This window comes from Falco naumanni, chromosome 2 (genome assembly GCF_017639655.2).
Source record: "Falco naumanni isolate bFalNau1 chromosome 2, bFalNau1.pat, whole genome shotgun sequence".
NCBI classification, from domain to species: domain Eukaryota; kingdom Metazoa; phylum Chordata; class Aves; order Falconiformes; family Falconidae; genus Falco; species Falco naumanni.
The window spans coordinates 73,910,231-73,930,203 of record NC_054055.1 but is presented as its reverse complement, the minus strand read 5'-3'; the positions used below and the strand labels follow the sequence as shown (position 1 = coordinate 73,930,203).

General features: G+C 43.2%; 1 protein-coding gene across 2 annotated transcripts; it reads right to left on the bottom strand.

Moving 5' to 3' along the window:
* Nucleotides 1-6: 6 nt before the first annotated feature.
* Nucleotides 7-18,028, bottom strand: PLCXD1 (phosphatidylinositol specific phospholipase C X domain containing 1). 2 transcript variants are annotated; one of them, XM_040584857.1, is made up of 7 exons: nucleotides 17,426-18,028; nucleotides 14,684-14,826; nucleotides 11,139-11,275; nucleotides 7,917-8,045; nucleotides 6,590-6,745; nucleotides 2,868-3,051; nucleotides 7-1,829 (listed from the first exon to the last, which is right to left on the bottom strand). In XM_040584857.1, the coding sequence occupies exons 2-7, from the start codon at nucleotides 14,793-14,795 to the stop codon at nucleotides 1,537-1,539; spliced, it is 1,011 nt and encodes a 336-aa protein (XP_040440791.1). In that variant the 5' UTR covers nucleotides 14,796-14,826; nucleotides 17,426-18,028; the 3' UTR covers nucleotides 7-1,536. The 2 variants fall into 2 exon arrangements, with proteins under 2 accessions (XP_040440791.1, XP_040440790.1); XM_040584856.1 differs by lacking the exon at nucleotides 17,426-18,028 and adding an exon at nucleotides 16,985-17,160.
* Nucleotides 18,029-19,973: the final 1,945 nt, after the last annotated feature.

Sequence of the window (19,973 nt, the reverse complement as noted above, 5' to 3'; positions counted from 1 at the left end):
CATATCACACAGAGAGATCAAGTTTTATTAGATAGAGTAACAAGCCACTCGAGGGTACAAAAGACAGGCAGAAAAACATTCTCGGTATGTAGAATATAACACTTCATGCAGGTAGTGACTCCAAAAAAACCCAAAACTGAATGCTCAGTATGAAGTATGTAGAGGTAAGAACAAGGATAAAAAGTACTGTAAAAAAGCATTTAGAAAGTCTTCTTTATAAGTTTAATGTTTAGGTTTTTACTCCTACGTATTCTGCAGTTGCCAGAGATTGCATAAGGAGGTAGCATACTAGCCTTTCATGCTGAGAAGTCTAGGGTGAGTTTGATCCAATGTCAAGTAGCAGTTGATTTAAAGCTTCTGCAAACATTAACATCTTTGCTAGACATCTGAACTCAGCTTTTGCGTATAGAATGCATCTAAAATTGAAGTATGTTGATGAAGCTGCATAGTGAACTTTACACAATGCCTGTTTTTATTTTAGTCCCAATGCTTGCCATTTCTCTTCATGATCATCTGTTACTGCAAAGTTCATTTAAAAAAATACAAAAATGGGATTAATATGCAGTGGCAAACAGCATAAACCCCTTAGTTTTTACATAAGCAAAACCTACTTATTGAGAGGAAAAATAGTTTACAGAGCTACTAAAAAATCTAAATGAAAGACCAGGCATGAATCCCCAAATGAGCATGACAGAAGCCAAGAATCTATTTCTAGAGCAGTATGAGTTTAGATAAGGAATTTGTTTCATATGTATTTTCAACATAAGGCATATTTTGGCAACACCTAATAAAACATATTTCATTACCACAGACAAAACTGCCTAGAGGCCTAGTTTTGGCATCTTTATCACTGCAGTACCGGAATGAGTGATAAAAAGAGGTAGGTGTTCAAATACCTCTTATAAATCCTAAAGAATTTTTTTTACTACCCTGTTGGTAAAGGGGCTCACAACTGATACTCAGCACACATCAACAGTACAGCTGCTTCTAGATCTCTAGTTTTAATGATGTATTGTGTGTATATAAAAAAATATGTCAAATAGGGTTAATACAGTATCTGATCTATCAGAAATATTTTGAAACTGTTATTTTTGTATATTTAACATGAACTATGAAAACAAGTCAGTTTCACGCTGATCTAAAAGACTGAGAATTGGGATTGCAAGTACTGCAGAATATCTTTACAATTGTAAGAAAGATAAAATCTTACCACAAGATAATTCATGCAGCTACTGACATATTTCTCCTTTCACATATGTAAAATAAGATTAAAGTTCTTGGGACTTCCAATATTGACAACCACTACAGAATCTAAGCACCTCCAGGTAAACTATACCTGTACCATAGAGATTTCAGCAAGGTCTGCCTGCTCTCTTTTCTGTGAAAAGGCCTTGAAATCCTGATGATGCTGAGAGCACTTTTCTTACTGAGTATTTAAAACTTCCCTGGTTTAAGCTACTTGGCCCTTTATGGGATCCAGGATGTTTAAACCAGGGCACATTAAATGCAGACAAAGCCTTTTCAGCTTTTCACAGATTAAGAAGCTGAGAATGAAATGCTATTTGTTCCAGTCCCTTTACTTTGACAGTGTAATGGAGGATTAATTTTTGTGTTGAGTTCTATCACATCTTTAACAAAATCATGGTTTCCTATGAAGTCTCCAGCAATGATGTTAACACATTCTTTTTTTGGTCCTGGATACTGCTGCTTTATCCAGATTTTCAAGCATGGAAGACTCCGGAGTGTCATTTTCTTCAATGATCCAAATGGGTGTACAAGAATATACCTTAAATTTTCAGTAAGGTTAATCCCCGCTACAAAGAATTTTTCTGAAACAAAAATCGGGCAACATGTTAAATATTCCGTTAAGGGGAAGCTGTTCAGCATTGCAGGAACTCCAGACCTTGTTCCTCTGGGAATCATTAACATACTAAATTCACACTCTATTATTCATATCCCTAGAACTGTTTCTGTAGACCTGTCTCCCCCTGTTGCAACTGCCGACTGTAGTAAACAGTTACTGAACCAAGCCTGATTTTGAACCATTCCAGTTTAGCTAAATTTATCTAAATTATCCATTGCAGACTGAAGGTTCTGCACTAATTAATCCTCTTTTGTAACTTATGTGTTTTGCTGCATTTTTTTAAAATTTATCATTATTATATATATATTATATATATATATAATAAATTTTAAAACTATGTTTGTTTCTGCAAGGGTTGCTTCCAAATGCTTAGCCTTCCCCCGTGACGGACGGGAACACAGAGTGTACCTACACGAGCGCTTTCCTCTGGCCGAATTGTGTGCTTTTGAAGCAGTTCTGCTCTTCATCACCCCATGCATCCACACCACAGAGCTGTGCCAGAGGTTACAAACGGAACCTCTTTCACCTTAAGACCACACCAGCATCCTTGAGCGTTGCCATTTCCTGACGTAGCTACAGCCCTCACACACCACTCGCGTAGGGGTTTCTTTTCACAATGAGTCTAGCATAATGCATTCCCCTCATCGTCAGCGCTGCCTAAAGCGGCAAGTGCTGGATTGAGGGAGCAGTCGCCTACCTGCGAGACAGGCAAGACAGCACCAGCGAGCTGGTCTGTGCCGAGGGCTTATTTTCCACAGGATCTCGCAAGTGAAGCGGCTGCCACAGTTTATATAGGCTATACATGTACCTACACCGACCCATGTATTCATACCACCAAAGAGGAACATTGCTCTCGCCCATGGGTGGGCAGAGCCCTCAGCAACACAGGCACCTCGTGCACCCAGCGTGCAGAGTGGTTACATCCCCTAACATCCCGACTCCCTATTTGTTTTGCGTTGCTGTACGCGCCCCTTGTTTCCTCCGAGCGACTCCCTGTGCCTACCTGGACGGCCCACCTGCTTCATGCGCTCTAAATACTGGATGAGAGCGCGAGTGGCGGTTTTGTTTCCCCACCAGTATGGGATTGCTGGCCACAGCTCACGGTGCTTGTCCACTTCCACATCCTCTTCGTACGAGACTATAACCTGATGGCCACGCTGCCACATGGTCCGCAGTGTTGGCACCACCTAGAAGAAAGCGTACCCAGACTGAAGTCAACAATACGGCTGTGTTCCCAAAGTTCAGATATTGATGTGTGACATAGCCTTGGCAGAGAGGCACAGATTCAGTTCAAATAAAGCTCTTATGTGTACAGTCCGGTAGGTGACTGGCTGGGTTACAAGCTGCAAAGGCAATAGGAGCCTGGGAACTTCAGCAGATTCCTCCTTTCCTCAAAGAATTCAACTATGGTAAAGTAAACTCAAGGTCTTACAGCCGTGTAAAGAGAAATCATCCCCGTGGTGGCCCTTGTGCACATACTGCTGCTGAAAATTTGTTGGAAGAAGAAGAGACAGGCCATTTGGTGAAAGGAGGGGGGAAACACGTAGAAATACAGACACAAAGAAGCAGGAATAATTTTGGCAAATGCCCCACATTGGTCCAAATTTGTTGCTGTAGCCATCAAACAGAATTGAACTGCTTAAGACTTGAAATGTAAGTCTTCAAGAGAGATGTCAATTCTCATTTCTCCAAGTAGAAAGTTTCTGCAATTGGGATACTCCAAACATTTTGGATTGGGAGAGGGGAAGACTTGAGTAAAACCTTGTTAGACTGACAGATGGGCTGAAGCAGGTCTGTTAGGTGCTTCAATATGAAATGACATTTTCCAGTCCTCAACTTACCATCAGACAGAACCGAGGCCCTCTGACTAGTTTTATTTGCAAAACCAACATACTTAACAGGTATTGTTTTTTTAAGAATGTTGTGGTTAAAAGCTGTGTCTGTTGCCTGTGAAAAGGAAATGGTGGCTTTTTGATGTTCCAGTTAACTTATTAATTAAAATAAAAGCCAAAGGCAGTTGAAAATATTTTATGTAAATCTTTGAAGACAGCCAAGGATTGAATGAACATGGGAATCCATCTTCATCTAAGAAAGAGAGAGTGCAAGCCCCAATTAAGTCAGAAAATACTGCAAAATTAAGACACAAGCTACTCAAACTACAAAAATCTGTGTTTGACGGAAGCCTTTGCTTTATTCCAGCTGCCTTGCTAAAGCTGGAACCTCTAAAAAAAAAAAAAAAAAAAAAAAAGGTGTGGGATAGGAGCCAAAGAAACATTACCAGAAATGTGTACATGAGCACAGGTGCTTATTTTGCAAACAAAGCAGAAGTGAAACTGCAGGTGTCTAACAAGGGATTTTTCAACCCTAGTAATCCAGATCAAAGGAAGACACCTTGAAAGTTAAGGCAATTAAAATTTTAAACAAAATGTGATGTTGTCACGCTGTGGCCTGTGCCAGTACTACATACAGTTAGCAGTTGCTTCCTAAATACTTTGACTCTTTCAACAGAGCTGCAGTCTTGAAAGACAGTAGGTACCAGATTATTTTAGAATAAGTGAGCAAGCACATGGTTAGTTGATGTTAAATCTGAATCTGCAATCCTGAAAAAAACCGCAGCTACCTAACCTGCAACGCTATCACTTGCAAAAATGGTGAGATCCGTTGTGCTGGTCATAGACCCCATAAAAATAAAATCTTCCTGCTGGAGGGAAGTACTTGGCTTCCCTCTTCTCCAGTGCCCTTCCTCCCTCCCCCTGGGCACAACTAGGAAATGTTCTTCTGTCTTCAGTCAGATGATCTCAAACCATTAATTCATCACCTTTCTTCAACAAACTATCAGCAGCTTGCCCCTTTTGCAGCTAATAACTTATTTTTAAGAGCCGGCCATGTGTCTGAAAGCAAATTTGACTGCCTTCTCCAGTACTGCTCTGCTCATCCATGATTTACACACTCAGGTTATTTGGGGAAACAATAAAACAGTGTCACTTAGGTCTTCAGTTATTCAGCTGAGGCCTGAATATTCAGAATCCCCTAGTTTTGCTGAGAATTGTTCTATTTTAACTCTGCTGTACAAAATGCTTTGAAATGGTAATACTCACCCGTTACTGATACACCAGCTTCAAAGGCTGAATTCGAATCGCAAACAGGGTCATCATTATCCTGTACCCCTCACATCTCCAGAGAAAACCCTCTGTTCCTGTGTATCTTTGAAATGTTAATTGTTTAACTATGAAAAGTTCCCGCACCTTGTAGAAAAAGGGGATGTTAAAAATCTCAACTTCTAAAATTTAGCAATCAAATAATTTCTGATTATTTCAATTAAGGCTTTTCTGGAGCTTTGGGTGACTGAAGGCATATTAGGCTGGTCAAAAGGTCAGCTCAAGTCCGGGAAAGAAAGTCAATGCCACCAGAAATGCACGGAGGGCAGAGATGCTATTAAGAGGAACCTCAACAGGCTGGAGATGTGGGCTGACAGGAACCTCAGGAAGCTTAGCAAAGGCAAATGCAAAGTCCTGCGTCTGAACGAACTAACCCCACACAGCACGACAGACTAGGGGCAACTGGCTAGAAACCTGCTTTGCAGAAAAGGACCTGGGTTTCCTAGTGGACACCAAGCTGGACACAAGCCAGCAGCGTGTGGCAAAGACCAATTGCAGACGGCGCTGTATTAGAAAAGGCACAGCAGCAAGCCAAGATGAGTTCTTCCCTTCTATTCAGCAGTCATGGGACTGCATCTCAAGTACTGTCTCCAGCTGGGGCTTCCCCAGTACAAAGAAGTCACTGACATGCTGGAGTGAGTCCAGCAGTGTACGACAACCAGAGCAAGCAGAGGCTGGAGCGTGACACACAAGGACAGACTGAGAGAGCTGGATCTGTTCAGCATGAAAAAGAGAAGACTATGGACAAGCCTAACATGCAGATGTACAGAAGACTCCTCAGATATGCATAGCAGAAAGATGAACTGTGTCAGCGGACACAAGTTACAGCAAGAGCGATCAGATAGATAAGGAAAACACATTTATCTTGAGAGTGGTCAAATGCTGGACCAGGCTGTGGAGAAAAGTTGTGGAATCTCATCCTCTGAGATATTCAAGAAAGGGTAGGACACAGCTCAACATAACTTTGAAGCTGGTCCTGCTTTGCATAGTGTGGTTGGGCCAGATGACCTCCAGAGGTCACTTCCTACCTAAAATATCATAAAATCATAGAATCATTTAGGTTGGAAAAGGCCTTTAAGATCATCAAATCCAACTGATAACCCAGCACTCCCAAGTCCACCACTAAACCATGTCCCTAAGCACCACATCTACGTCTTTTAAATACCTCCAGGAATGGTGACTCAACCACTTCCCTGGGCAGCCTGTTCCAATGCTTGACAATCCTTTCAGTGAAGAAATTTTTTTCCTAATATCCAATCTAAACCACACCTGCTGCAACTTGAGGCCATTTCCATTTCTTCTCGTCCTATCACTTGTTACTTGGGAAAAGAGACCACTTAAAATTAGTGCTGTGAAAAGGCAGAAAATGGATTCTTTGAATTCTATAAATATAGTATGGACTACATTCATAACACACACCTTTTTTTAAAAAAAAAAAAACAAAACTCAGACAGGATGACAGTTGTCTCCCTACTATTGCCCCATAACTCAACAGACATGACAGTCAAATTTAATTCTAATTTTAATTCTTAAAAAAGGAGGGGTGAAAAAAGGACCTCATACTTACATTTCTGGGACAGAGTTTACACTGGAAAATCTCTTTTATACAGGCAATAAGAAGACAATGAAGTTTCTTGGTTAATCCATCAAAATTCCTGCAGGCTAAGATAACAACTTCCTGAGGATGAGTTTCCAACCACCTTAACACTTCCCACAGAATATCCTACAAGAGAGAGTCATGGCAACTTAGAAAATCATCTGTGCTATGCAGGGGGAAGGACATAAAACTAACACAGCATTGATGTTAGGGTAGACTTGCAATCACAATGATGAAAACTGGCGTAGGTTTCTGGAGGATGGCCACCTGACTGCCCCCAAGGTGGTCCAGAGAGACACACGCCAGGAAAACCTACTTTCTGCAGGTCTGCACTCGTTTGCTCTAAATGTGATTGTAGCACACCACACTTAACAGCTTTGTATTTTGATCATATCCATGAATCTCCTACTGCCTAGAGGCAGGTTAGCAGTAAATCCATCTCCCCAAGCTTTTTTAAGGACAAACAGCATATTAGTGGCAAACTCAAAAATGGAAGAGTTCTGTGCTTGCTTAAATACTTTTAGTTTTGTAAAAATGGACCCATTTCCCACATTTATTATGGGCAATGACAATTTCTTGAAGACCGTATGTAATTAGCAGGGTAGTCGGGCACTATGTCTAACTGTTTACATGAGCATGCCAGTCACCATGAAATCTCAGCATACGAAGGGTTCAGACTCACGAGCATGAAATTGAAGTTTAGCCACTCAGTCTACAAATGAAAAGCTGCACTAGCTGGCTGTGCAGGCCCCAGCAAATGGAAAGATGTAAACTACTCCACAGTGACAGAGCACATGCAAAGGGCAACTCACAGTGGTTTCTTCACAGCAGCTGACAGTAATTTGATCATGGGATCCAGACTTGAGTCTCTCTGTCTTTCAGTGAAATACTTTTTCCTCAAAAAAAGAAGTGTTTCTGTGATTTTGGGGGCTTTTAATACCTTCTTCTCTTTAATGCTTCTTTCCTTACCAGGGAAAGAGGATTGCCTTTGTTAGCATCCTGGGACAACACAAGATAAACTCCAGACACATCAGGCACTTGGCAGGGGCTAGGCATTTAAAAGCAAGGCACAGCGACTCCAGTTTGAGGATGAGGAACTGATTGATGATCCAGTCTCACTTGCAGCTGCTGGAACTAGCTTCCACCCCTGCTGATTTTCTCTAGTTTGAAGTCCTTACATTAGGAAAGCAAATAACCTACTCAGAAGACCTTGGGGCAGCATTTTCAGATTACAATGGCTCTTAAATAAAAGAAACAGCACTGTTTTTATAGCCATCCCAAAAGGTAAGGACAATACCTGTACAGTAATGGTTGTGTAAACCATATGCACGAAGTACAAATTTGCAGAAGGATCGTTAGCCTTGTGGGCAATCCTGAAATCTAGATACCTAACTCCTGCCTCAAGCTGCTCCGTCACAGTCAGCACCTGGAAGGTGAAACAGAAGACAAAGGTCCTGAGAGCTTGTAAGAGATTTGTTCCTGTAGCTTAGGAAGCTGAAAAATGTGTATGAAGGGAACCCGATGACATTTTTCACAGGTCTTTCATCTTTAAAGTGGCACTATATAGAACGAAGTTGCAGCTTTGAAGTATTTTACTCTCTGACAAGAGGGATCCCAATTTCCCTGAGGTATATGCTGCAGCAACAGAGTAGATTTCTCAGACCTCTGCCCCTGTTGTGTTCTGAAAGTTAAAGATCCATTAACCTGTAGGTAAATACACGATCGGCCTTCACAAGACTATTCATATGAACAAAAACTGCAGGATCAGCACCTTAGAAATGCTGTATTTATTTTGTTAGATCAAAGACTTTACCATGGTTGTCTCTGTGGAGCTCACTCATCACCAACAGAAGGAAAAACAAAAATAGAAAAAACTACTGGCTATTGCTCTTTTTCAAGATAAAGTCTCTTTAAAAGTTTGAATTAACCTGTAGAAACCCTGCAAAACAGAGGTCCTCCTCTATTTTCCACTTCCTTCTGAATTTTTCTACTGGTATTGAAGGCTGAATGAAACAGGTGATAAAGCTGAGTTTCCCAGGCAAAAACACCCAAATGATGTCTCTAAACTATATCAAGGCTCTCTTGATATAGAATCAAGAAAATAGAATAAACTTAATTAAATACATTTAAACACTAATTTGTCTCAGTTCAACCTGCTATGGACAACACTTTCAGGTTTCAGAAAGCATACGCTGTACTGATTTAAGTCAGAAAGGATTCAGCGAAAGCTAAATCAATAAAAAGCATTGCACCTGAATAACCACATTCATAGCTTTAGGGCCAAGACAGAGCTTAAGATGCTTAAAACGTGGGAGGATGCTCACCCTTCAGCCAATCTACCTTTCTGCTCTTAGGACAGGAATTTAATCTCCCCAGGCTGTGCCTGAGCTGCAGGGCTGGGGAGCAGCCCAAACAGCTGCTCTGAACTGCCCTTTGGATAAATTAATTTCTTTCTGTTGACTGCATGGAAAAACAAGAAAATTAGACTCTCTGATTAGTCCCCTGGGTTTGGATACTGAATTAGACAGTGTAAACGTTGCCTCCCAAGCACAAAATTGGGAAGCCTTGGGGAGCGACGCTGCCCAGTGCTGCAATCTCACACCAGACATCCAGGGCACGCATGGAAGTTGCACACCTGACATCAGCCATTGCACAGAAAAAATGTGAGCAGCTAGAATGGCACCCACAACAGCCAGCACTTAAGCCAGGCACTGCCTCCTAGGCACCGGGCCACTCAGAAACCTGTGGGCCCCACCATCAGTAGGGTTCCCTGATGCCTGTTCTGGATACCACAGGTGGAGTCACCTCCTGACAAAGATAACTCAAGTACGACAGAGCTAAGGAAGGGCAGGATTGCAGCCGTGCCTCTTTCCGATCGGCACCGGGCTGCTTCCCACCTAACACACTGGGTTTGGACCAGAAAATTACTATAATGGTATAAGGAGCTTGTTTGTCACCAACAGTGTCTCTTCGCTGGCCAGCAATGCACAAGGCAGGAGGTATCTAAATCTTTCATCGGCTTAAGTCCCAAAGCAAAAAGCAGCCCAAAACATGGCACTCTGCTAAGCAAGTGCCTTTCCATGTCAACTCACTGCTGCCATTACATGCTGGATGCCTGGTACTATCGAGGACTCCAGTTTGCCAGGGCTGCTCAAACACAACAAAAGAAGCCTAGGCACAATTATTTATCAGTTGTTCAGCTTTAATTCCCTAATAATTAACTACTCCTTCAGCAAGAACAAAAGTGGAAATTTTTTTGGTACCTCTTTGATGCCAGGAAAGCTGGTTGTGTAGAAAAATCTTCAAAAGATCTAGCTTAAATCACAATACACCACTTTGTCTTGAACATACGCTTGTGAGGAACAAAGAGATCACTACTAGCTTAACGTTTAGACATTTTTTAAAATTAACTAAACCTTACATGAGGGACCACAACTTCATTCTTTTAATCTTTATAGAAAAAAAAATCCCTTCAACAAGATTGTTGTCTCTGATACTGGGTGAAATACTTGAGACGATATAGGTGGGGAAAACTGATGTCTCACACAACAGTGACAGCAAAAATGACAAGCATTACCTTCTGGACAAAATGCAAGAGAAAAACCTCTTTTGATTACAGTAATATTAAATGTTATTTATAACAACAATACATGTGAAAAAGATGAGTTTCTAGCACAAGTGGTCAGCTTTAAGCAGCATCTTTGTCATGTATCACCCCTGCCTCATCTACATGCTTTTTCCCTGCAAAAGAAGATCTTTCTGGAGTACGTATGGCACCTGTCTCACACTCGAATGTACTAGTTCTGGCTGGGGTGCAGCTGATTTTCTTCACAGTAGCTAGTATGAGGCTATGTTTTGGATCTGTGCTGAAAAACAGCAATGATAACACAGGGATGTTTCAGCTATGGCCGAGCAGTGCTCACACAGGGTCGGTGCCTTTTCTGCTCCTCACGTCACTAGCAAGGGGGCTGGGGTGCACAAGGAGTTGGGAGGGGGCACAGCTGGGACAGGTGACCCCAGCTGACCCAAGGGATATCCCATACCAGATGGGGCCATGCTCAGCAATAAAAAGCTGGGGTAAGAAGGAGGAAGGGAGGGACATTCAGAGTGATGGTGTCTGTCTTCCCAAGTAACCGTTATGATCTGGCTTCCCTGGGGACGGCTGAGCACCTGCCTGCCAACGGGAAGTGGGGAATGAATTCCTTGGTTTGCTTTGCTTGAGTGCGTGGCTTTTGCTTTACTATTGCACTGTCTTTATCTCAACCCCCACGAGTTTTCTCCCTTTTACCCTTCCAACTCTCTCCCCCATCCCACCAGGGGGGAATGAGTGAGCATCTGTGTGGGGCTTAGTTGCTGGCTGGGGTTAAACCACAACACCTGGGCACAGTATCTCACGAGTACAGGTATTTCTGGGCAGCAGGCTACTCTTCCATTGTGCATGGGAGAGTGTGACCACTGAGCACTGCAGCACAAGCTTCAACTTTGCCCAGGCATGATAAGAATGCTAGATAACAGTTACCTGTGTTGTAGACCACTTCATGATAATGGGGCGCACAATGCAGGGCATACATTTGTTTAAAAACTTCACCAGCTTGGATTCATTGCCACTAATATCAGAGGTTTTATCCAAACAGTAGGTCATAGTGTCATGACTCCCTGTAGAATACAAAAATAAATGTACAGAAAATGTCATTTCTTAACTACTCAAGACTACAATACACACTTGTATTGCATGCACACACCTGACATGCCACCCCATTTCCAAATCACTCACCTATATTGCCTGACAGCCTATGTAGTTACAGCAGAAAGGTGGGCTCTTCTACAGAGGTTAAGGTTAGTGTGAAATCCTCGTGAAGGGAAGGCACTGAGACTTTTCAATAAAGCAGTCCCCGTCTAAACTGCACATCATTGTTGTTTGCCTCAAACCACAATATAATGACCTGTTTTAACTATCATCTTCCACTGAAATAATTACCTTGATGTGAAAATCCGCTTTTTTCAGGGAATAAACAGCTTAAGACTGAATTTATCTAGACTTCGTACTGTTTTCAGAGTTGCCCAAATGCAGGATTTCATACTCCAATCCCATCATCTCTGCACAGGAAAACATGACTGAAAGCAGAAATCCATCTTAAACCTTTGACTGGACCAACTCCTAACTTGGCACTTTAAGCATTTATATCTTAAATATCTGGTTAAAATGCCCTCCCTGAACAAAACACCCACATCCCCCTACAGAAAGAATGTAAGAGGTGGGAGCTTGAAGGTTTCAGAGGCAAATCCAAGTCTATGTTTACATATGACAGATGAACAAGATCCACCTTTGGTGGAATTCAAAAATTACTTGACTCTTTCCAGCCCAGGGAATTACATAGAGGCAGGCTAAGCATCAGCACCAGGTACAGCCTGCTCAAATATTTTACTTCTTTGAAGTCTTAATAAATCTGACCCATCTCTTGCATCGTGTTTAGATGAAGCTCTGTTGCAACTCACCATTTCTTCAGGACAGGCAATAAGTGATTTTGGTAACTTTCTCTGTTCATTATTTCTTCTAATTTTATAAAGCATCAATAAGAAAAGCTAACACTGCTGCAGAGTGACTTGCTGGGATCCGTACAGACTATCAGCAAGGAATTTGCTATCATTTTGTTAAGTCTTCTGTCAAACAAATTGTTCACTGGTGCTAGGAACTGCCTTCTTGAACAGTCAGTCTTACTGGTGCTAAAGGCAGTATTTTTAGTAGCCAAAGAGAAAGGACAAGATTGTATTTGAAATAAAGAAAACTCTTTGAAACTATCAGTAATCGTTTAATGTCTCACTCAATTTTTTCACCTTTTAAAATTGGGTTTCTGTCTATCTTCCCATTTTAAACACCCAAACCAAGCTCACTGCAGATGGAAGACTGATAACGAGGGCATGCAATCAAAGAAGTTTGTCTTAAAAGACATGAGTCAAACTGTTAAATACCCATGGACCAAATCCAAGTCTGAGAGAAGTGAACAGGATTACATCGATGGGCATTGCATCTACTGATGCCAATCAGCAAACAGATAGTAACCTTTTATTTAGGAGCCTTCTTGCAATGTCAGTGAGTCACAGTAATGAAAGGAAGATGGGTATACCCACGACACAACAAACATGATGCAAAGATAAGGAGCTAGCATCAAACCAGGTATCTTCAGAGCTTGAAGCAGCATCTCTCCAGCAGCACTGTGCTGAACCTGGTACAAACATAGCACTAATTACTGAGACTTGCCTCTGTCTCCTCGTCATGCTCTCAGAACGCACTCTGTCATGTTTCTTGCACGCCTCATTGTCTTTATCTGAGATAAGCTTCCACTTCCAAACTGGGCTTCCTCCAGTCATTGCTCCCTCTGAAAACCTGCCAGAGCTGTCTTGACCTAGTTGGTCTTGATCTGCCTTTGTTTTGACCTGGGCTAGACCAGTTTTGTAGGTCAGCTGGACAGCCACCAAAATCTTGCAAGCTAACAGCCTGCAGTGCTCTCGAAAAGGTTGCTGAAATGGGCTCAACTGTTCTTTTCTTTGTGCCTGTCCTCCATGCAGGCATATTCACAAGAACAACAAACATTCACAAGAATAGCAAGGTCACTGTTAGAAGAGCCAGGAAGTCAAAGGCACACCTCAGCAGGTTCTCAGTTTTCTACAATGTTAAAGAAACACCACTGTGAAAGGTTTTTAGAAACAACATGGTTCCTTTTTCCAGAAAAAAAAAAAAAAAAAAAAAAAAAACCAAAAAACACTGAGCATGCTACTGACTTTTTGAAGGATTTTTGCAAGAAGAACAAAAAAGGGGGGGAAAAAAGAGGAGAAAAAAAAAGAGAAGAATATTACCTTCTTTCTTCTGTACAAGATAGATACTTATTTTCTTCTCTTGATGGTTAAATAAGAAATCTATAATTGTTTTTTTTTATGATGTCTATTTTGGGGTCCTCTTACATAGGCTTTATCCAAACCAGAGGTGTGCTCGTTTTGAAGTTAACATCTATTTAAATTACACATCCAAGAAGTCACCATGAAATAAGTTTCCGGGTTTCAACTTTAATCAAAACTCCACACTCCGTTAGTTTACAAAAGGCAGGGGAAAAAATAATCCACCACAGTTCTAGGTCCTCCCAGGGCTCCACCCACTGAAGACAAGACTTCACACTTCCAGATATCTCTGAATACACATCTTTGCTAAAGTCAGCCTACAATCCTGTAGCCTACATAAAACAATCATCTACATACTATGCTGAAGCTGGACTTTTCTTAAGCACCATTTTCATTGTTGTGGCAAAGGGAATCACTGAAGAGCTGACAGTCCTCCAGTGCCTCCCCACACACCAGTGAAGTGAAAACAGGTTCCTCTGTAGCTACTTTGTCTGGACAGAGTGAAGGAAACATGTATTTTTTTCAAATCATCTATTCAAGGCAGCAGAGAGAAGCAATAATATGACCAAAGAAAAGCTAATGATACACAGGTCTGAATGTAGTGCCAATGAGGACACCAGCCATAGCACAGCTGTATTTACCCATAATAGGATAAATCCAGTTTTCATAAGCAGGGCCGTGCAGAAAAATCACACTCTACATTAATAAAACCGTATGTTCATTAAAAGTCTTCATCCTCTTTTTTTCACACCTTCACAACCTCCATTTACCAAGACAGGTAAAATGTTATTTCTCTCCTTTTGGAACCACTTTATTATGTAGGAAGTGGCAAGAACTGATTAGGAAATCTCACCATTGCCCAGATAAGCAAATGCTGAGATTATTAACACCGACCTGACAAGATGATGCACAGGGACTGCAAAATGTCCCTCTTTCTTTCCTTCCTTAAAAAAAATAAATCCTTTTTTCCCCCTCCACTGCAACAACTTTACAGACCAGAAGCATTCACACACATGTACACATCACACAACTCCTCCCCCAAGCCCTTCTCCCACACAGTGACCCAAGTAATAAACATAAACGTTGCCATCCTGAAATGGGACAAACAGGATGTTCTAAAGCTTAAATAACATGCTAAAAAAACAGTGGAGACCAAAAGTGAATCTTTACCTGGAAGAGCTAAGTTATAGAGGGGAATATCCCAGAGCTTCTCTGGTAATCGTGACATCCATTGACCATTTCCATGGCAGATGTGAATGGAGGTTTGCAAAGTGCCTTCCATTAGTGCCTGCTCTAGGACTTCATAGGGTGTTCTGGGAGGGAAAAAGAAAAGCAAAAGAATAAACCATTCTATATACTGTGGTTGAATTAATGCCACTGCACCCGTGTAGAATGGATTTATACAAGCTATAAAAATGTCAGCCCTCCTTTCAAGTATCAAGCAAGGTTATCAAGAGCTTCTCGGCCACAACATACACTGCTTGTGGTAAAACAGCTGTCTCCCAGCATAACACCAAGGGAGGGTTCCAGGCTTCAGGCTTGTAAACTGATGAACTGAAAGAGAGAACAGAGCCAAGACAACTATGTGCAGCTTCATTGGTATGGAGAAATTACTATCTACATTGGCTCCTGAGACATCATGAGCAGTAACCTACCTCCAGTGTGAAACAACCTCTGTTCCCTGACCCTTTGCAGCCCCAGGAGCATGGCAGCAGGACTGATGGGAGAGCTGGGACAGGGGCTGGGTCTGCAACCCTCAGGTCGCTGGAGAACACTTACCCTGAAGCATCAATTCAGCTGCCACAATACCTCTAGAAAAAGCCTTAACAAAGAAGTCAGGACATTGGATTGTCAGGTCATGCTGCCTTCTGGGGGCAGAGAGGAAAACTTCCATCTTCTTATTCCCTGTTCTGAGAAATCTCTTGATGTCTGTTCTTATCACCCATACTGAGCCCATGATCACAAGTACTTCAGCCTGGTCAGAACTTTCTGAACATTACTCTGGAACTGTTCTTGGATACAAGCCTCTCTGGGATCTTCTGCAAAATTTGCAGTGGTCATGCAGGAGTGCCAGTGGATAAAATCCATCTGAGAAATCATGGTCATCACCAAGGCCTGCTAGAGTATCCTGTTCATTTTTCATTTTACATTCTCCTGGATGATGCAAAACATGAAGACAAGTTCTTCATGCCTTTTTGTTGTGGGTTTGGGTTTTTTTTCCTAGGATGTTCCTGAAGTTCAGGTGGTGTTTTGGGGATGAAAGCCTTCCTTCTCCTCACTGTTTTCAAGGCCTTGGCTATTTTTTCACAGCTATGTAGCGGGACACTTTAATTTAGATCATGGCAGAGTGATTACCTATAATATCATCACACCTTCCTTTTTAATACTTTTTTTAAAAGCTGTCACTGTGAGTGGTTCCTTCTTGCCTGCTAGAGCACTGGCAGTGAGGTATGTATTTGTGCAGGTTTTGTGCTCTGCCAAACATCCTCACTGGTCCCCAGTCCCTTTTGCTGCACCTTGGCCCATTCAGTCCCGAGATTGCTTCTCCCCACAGCATCCTTCGGGCTGCTTTTGGGAGGGACCCCAGGCTGGAGCGGGGGAAGAGCAGGAGGAGGAGGAAGCAGCAGAAGCAGCCTGTGATGAACTGAGTGCAATCCCCATCCCCTGTTCCCCTGTGCACTCGGGGGAGGAGATGGAGAAATCGGGAATGAAGTTAAGCCTGGGAAGAGGGGAGGGGTCGGGGAAGGTGTGAGGGGTTTTTCTGATTTGAATGGCAATGAATTAAACTAATTTCCCCAAGTCAAGTGTGTTTTGCCCCTGACGGTAATTGCTGGGCCATCTCCCTGTCCTTACCTCGACCCACCAGACGTGTGTTCCATTTTCTCCCCCCTGCCCAGCTGAGGAGGGGAGCGATGCAGCAGCTTTGGTGGGCACCTGGTCAACCCCCCACAAGCACTCCCACTCCCCTTGTTCACGCCAGCTTCCTGACCTGACCTCAGGCGGTCCCGGTGCGGGCAGCAGTTACATTTTGAGGACTCTTACCGGGACACAAGAAGAAACAAGTAACTCTGCCAGCCGCCAGCGATCGCCGTGCCCGACCCGCGGGACAGGGCGCACCGGGCGGGACCCCGCGGGCGGCACTCGCACCCACCGCCCCGCCAGCGCCACGGCCCGGCACCGCGCAGCTCCGGCAGCGAGGCAGAATTAACGAACGCCTCATCATGACATAATTAAAACATTTGCTGCAGCCGACCCAGAAGTCAACTGACGTCACGGGAATTACAAGAAACGCTGTGACGAGAAAGTACCCGCAGCGCCCGAGCGCGGAGCGGCTGCCAGCCCCGCCGGGGGGCTCAGCACCCGCAACCGCCGCCGCAGCCGCCTCCGCGGACACGCGTTTCTCCCTCCCTTCCCCCCCCCCCCCCCCCCCCTTTTTTTTTCCTTTTGTTTCTTTTTAATTGTTGTACTTACTCCAGCGGACGGTTTCGCCCCCATGTCCGCTCTCCAGGAAGCCCCACAGAGCCCAGCTCCCGCCCCCGGCTGCCCGCACCCGGGCGGGGGCTGCCCCTGCCCTGCCCCTGCCCTGCCCGGTGACCGCAGGTTTGCAGGAGGCGAGGGAGGGGCGGGAGGGACGGGGACGGAGCGGGAGGTGGCTCTGGTGAAGCCAAGGTGCCGGCGGCGCAGCCGGGAGCCGCTCGGTGGGGTGCGGGTGTACTGCTGCGGGAGGAACGTGCGGGGCCGGGCGGGCACCGAGCCACCGCATGTCACCATCCCGCAGCTGCGTTTAAAATCTATTAATGCAAAAAAGCTTCACGTATATATTTATATAGATTATGTATTTTAATATATCTATATTATAAATATATGTATTATATATAAGTATATTCATAAATATATAAATGTGTGAAGTACCTTAATTGCTTGCTTTGTCCAACGGAGTTTCTATTTCTTCAGTTTGCAGAGCTGATACCCGACTCATTAATTCTTTCCCTCCCCTTTAGCCTGCACATCCCCTGCCTCGGCTGTGGTGAAATTCACTCATGTCTATTACAGCACCTTGCAGAAATCTAAGCAAGCTCCTCAAAAAGCTTTTCTGTGTAAGGAGGCAGGGGGTAAGTAAGTGAGCAAATGGCGCGTAGGGGTGAACGTGCAAGCCCTCGGTGCAATTTTGGAAGCAGGATGCCTTCTCAGCCTTCCCAGAGCGTGGTGGAAGCTCCCCTAGTTCACCTCCTTGTTCCAAGAGCACATGGTTACTCTAAGTGAAGAATGGTGAGCTGGAACTCCGATGGAAAGAATGGATAGAGATTTAACTTCCCTTCTCCTCCACAGGACCACCTAGAGGGTCACCTACAGCGAACTGGGATGTGACTGCTCCAGGAGCACAGCATGGTCAGGACTAGGGGAAAATTCAGGCTGCTGCAGTGTCGTCCTTAATGCGAGAATGTATTTTCCAGATACTCCTTTTTCACAATCTCCTTCTTGTGGGCAGAGCAAAAGGAAGGGCAGTGGTGATGCACAGAGCAAAACTTGCTGTGCCAACAACAGCAGCTGGAGCAGGTTAACGTTCAGCTAACCGAGTTGTTCCCGTTGGTGAGTCCCAGGTCAGCAGGGCTGCCTGGGCTTCAGGGGTATGCGACAGTTCAGTGCTGTTTATGTATCAGCTCTTACAAAAAAAAGGACAAAATGCCAAAAGGGATGAAATAGAGCAAAGGAGAAGGTAAGAAAAAAAAGATGCTATTTAAAGGCTGTGTGGGTTTTGCATCTCTATTATAGAAAGTGGCTGAGAACAGTTACGGAAAAGTATCACTGTGCTCTTCATGGAATGAAATATATGGGAAAGTATTTCAAACAGAAAAAATTGGGAGGAAAAATCAAACTCAACTCTAATTCTTCATCTAATTAGAAAGTTAAGATGTGGAGGTGTGAAAAAACAGCAGCCAGACAGACTCTGGACACTACCATAAGAAATACAATACAGCCAGATGTGGTTCTGGTCTTGTAAAACACACCCGTGTGAAGTTGTTGGGGCTGGTAGGGAAAACATGACTGTGAACAGGAAAATTTAAAAACTATTTTTGTGTGGATTTGAAATGAATAACAGAAAACTCAAAAAGAACCATGAAACTGAAATCACAAAACATTTTATTCTCGAGGCATTTATAACAGGACTTTACACCATAGTACTGTGAAATACCTGCTGACTGATGGGGAAACAATCTTTTGGGTCTTACCTCAATGGAAATACTCTATCAGAAAATCTCAAGACATTTCCAAACCCTCCTAATTCCCACTTTCAAGTCTGAGTTTGGGTCTCCGTTCTTCTTAATTTGCACTGGAATTAATAGAGATGTCAAGAGAGTGGCTGCTGGTTTAGTCCCGAGATCACAATCTCTCTAGAGGGATTTAGGAAGCCCATAAAATGAGGAATGACAGGAAATCAGTCAGCAAGGATTAAGCCCTGAGTCAGCATGTCTCCTGAGGAGGGGTCAAGGCAAGAATAACTTTTAGCAGTATTTGCAGAAATAATGATAAGCAGATTTCAAGATGAGGAAGCAGGGGGGATGAAAAAGCCCAAGATTTCTCAACCCTCCTCACAAAATAAATGTCTGCCTTAAAAAGACTGAGAGTGGAGTTCAAAAGTATTGCGCGCTTAGCCAGAAGGAGCTTACCAGGTTTTGAAGCATTCAGTACTGAAAAGTTCTGAAGCTGGTAACATCTAAGAGGGTCAAAACAGACACATACAGAAGCTTCAGCATGAGCATTGATGGAAATGCTGGTCTGATTTATAGCTGTGGATCAGAGTGAAAATTTCTGGTTTGTTACAGTGACAGCCTTCATTTGGACATTATACATTTGAACAGCTTTGGCCTACCAAAATGCAACAGAGAAAATTTCTGGTTTGTTACAGTGACAGCCTTCATTTGGACATTATACATTTGAACAGCTTTGGCCTACCAAAATGCAACTGAGAAAAATCAGTTGATTTTCCAGATGACTTAAAGGTTTGTGACATTTCTTTGAATGGTTACAATATTGGGGATGTTGCGTAAGACTTCTTTCTTCTACCCCAGTTTTTTTATTTTCAGACGTAGCACATCTTTTCTCTATGCTGCAACATTCTGTTAACATGCTGTAAACTCAGGATTTAAACAACCTTAACTGAATTCCTGGATTTGGGGTGTTTGTTCTGGGGATGTTTGCAACACCCTGGCAATGGGTGTGTTTTGCTCCTGCCCAGACTTACTGATAAGTTGTCTCAACCTTCACCTAATTTCTGTCCTTGCGAACAGACAGGCAACTAAATATTTCTGAAGGGAGGTTGTATATCTAGCAGCAGCAGCCACGATGGCTCCTAAGAGCAGGGCAATTGGTGGGGAGGCAGCCTGCAGCACCAGGGAGGTCACTCTGGGCAATAAAAACACCTGGGAAGAAAAACACAACCTGGACCTGCTGGGAGCTT

Coding starts and splice junctions, on each gene's coding strand:
- PLCXD1 (XM_040584857.1), bottom strand. CDS start 14,795: ATGGAAGGCACTTTGCAAACCTCCATTCACATCTGCCATGGAAATGGT. Junction 6,746..7,916: donor ACACAACCATTACTGTACAG/GTATTGTCCTTA, acceptor TCTCTCTTGTAG/GATATTCTGTGGGAAGTGTT. Junction 1,830..2,867: donor GAAGCAGGTGGGCCGTCCAG/GTAGGCACAGGG, acceptor TTTTTGTTTCAG/AAAAATTCTTTGTAGCGGGG.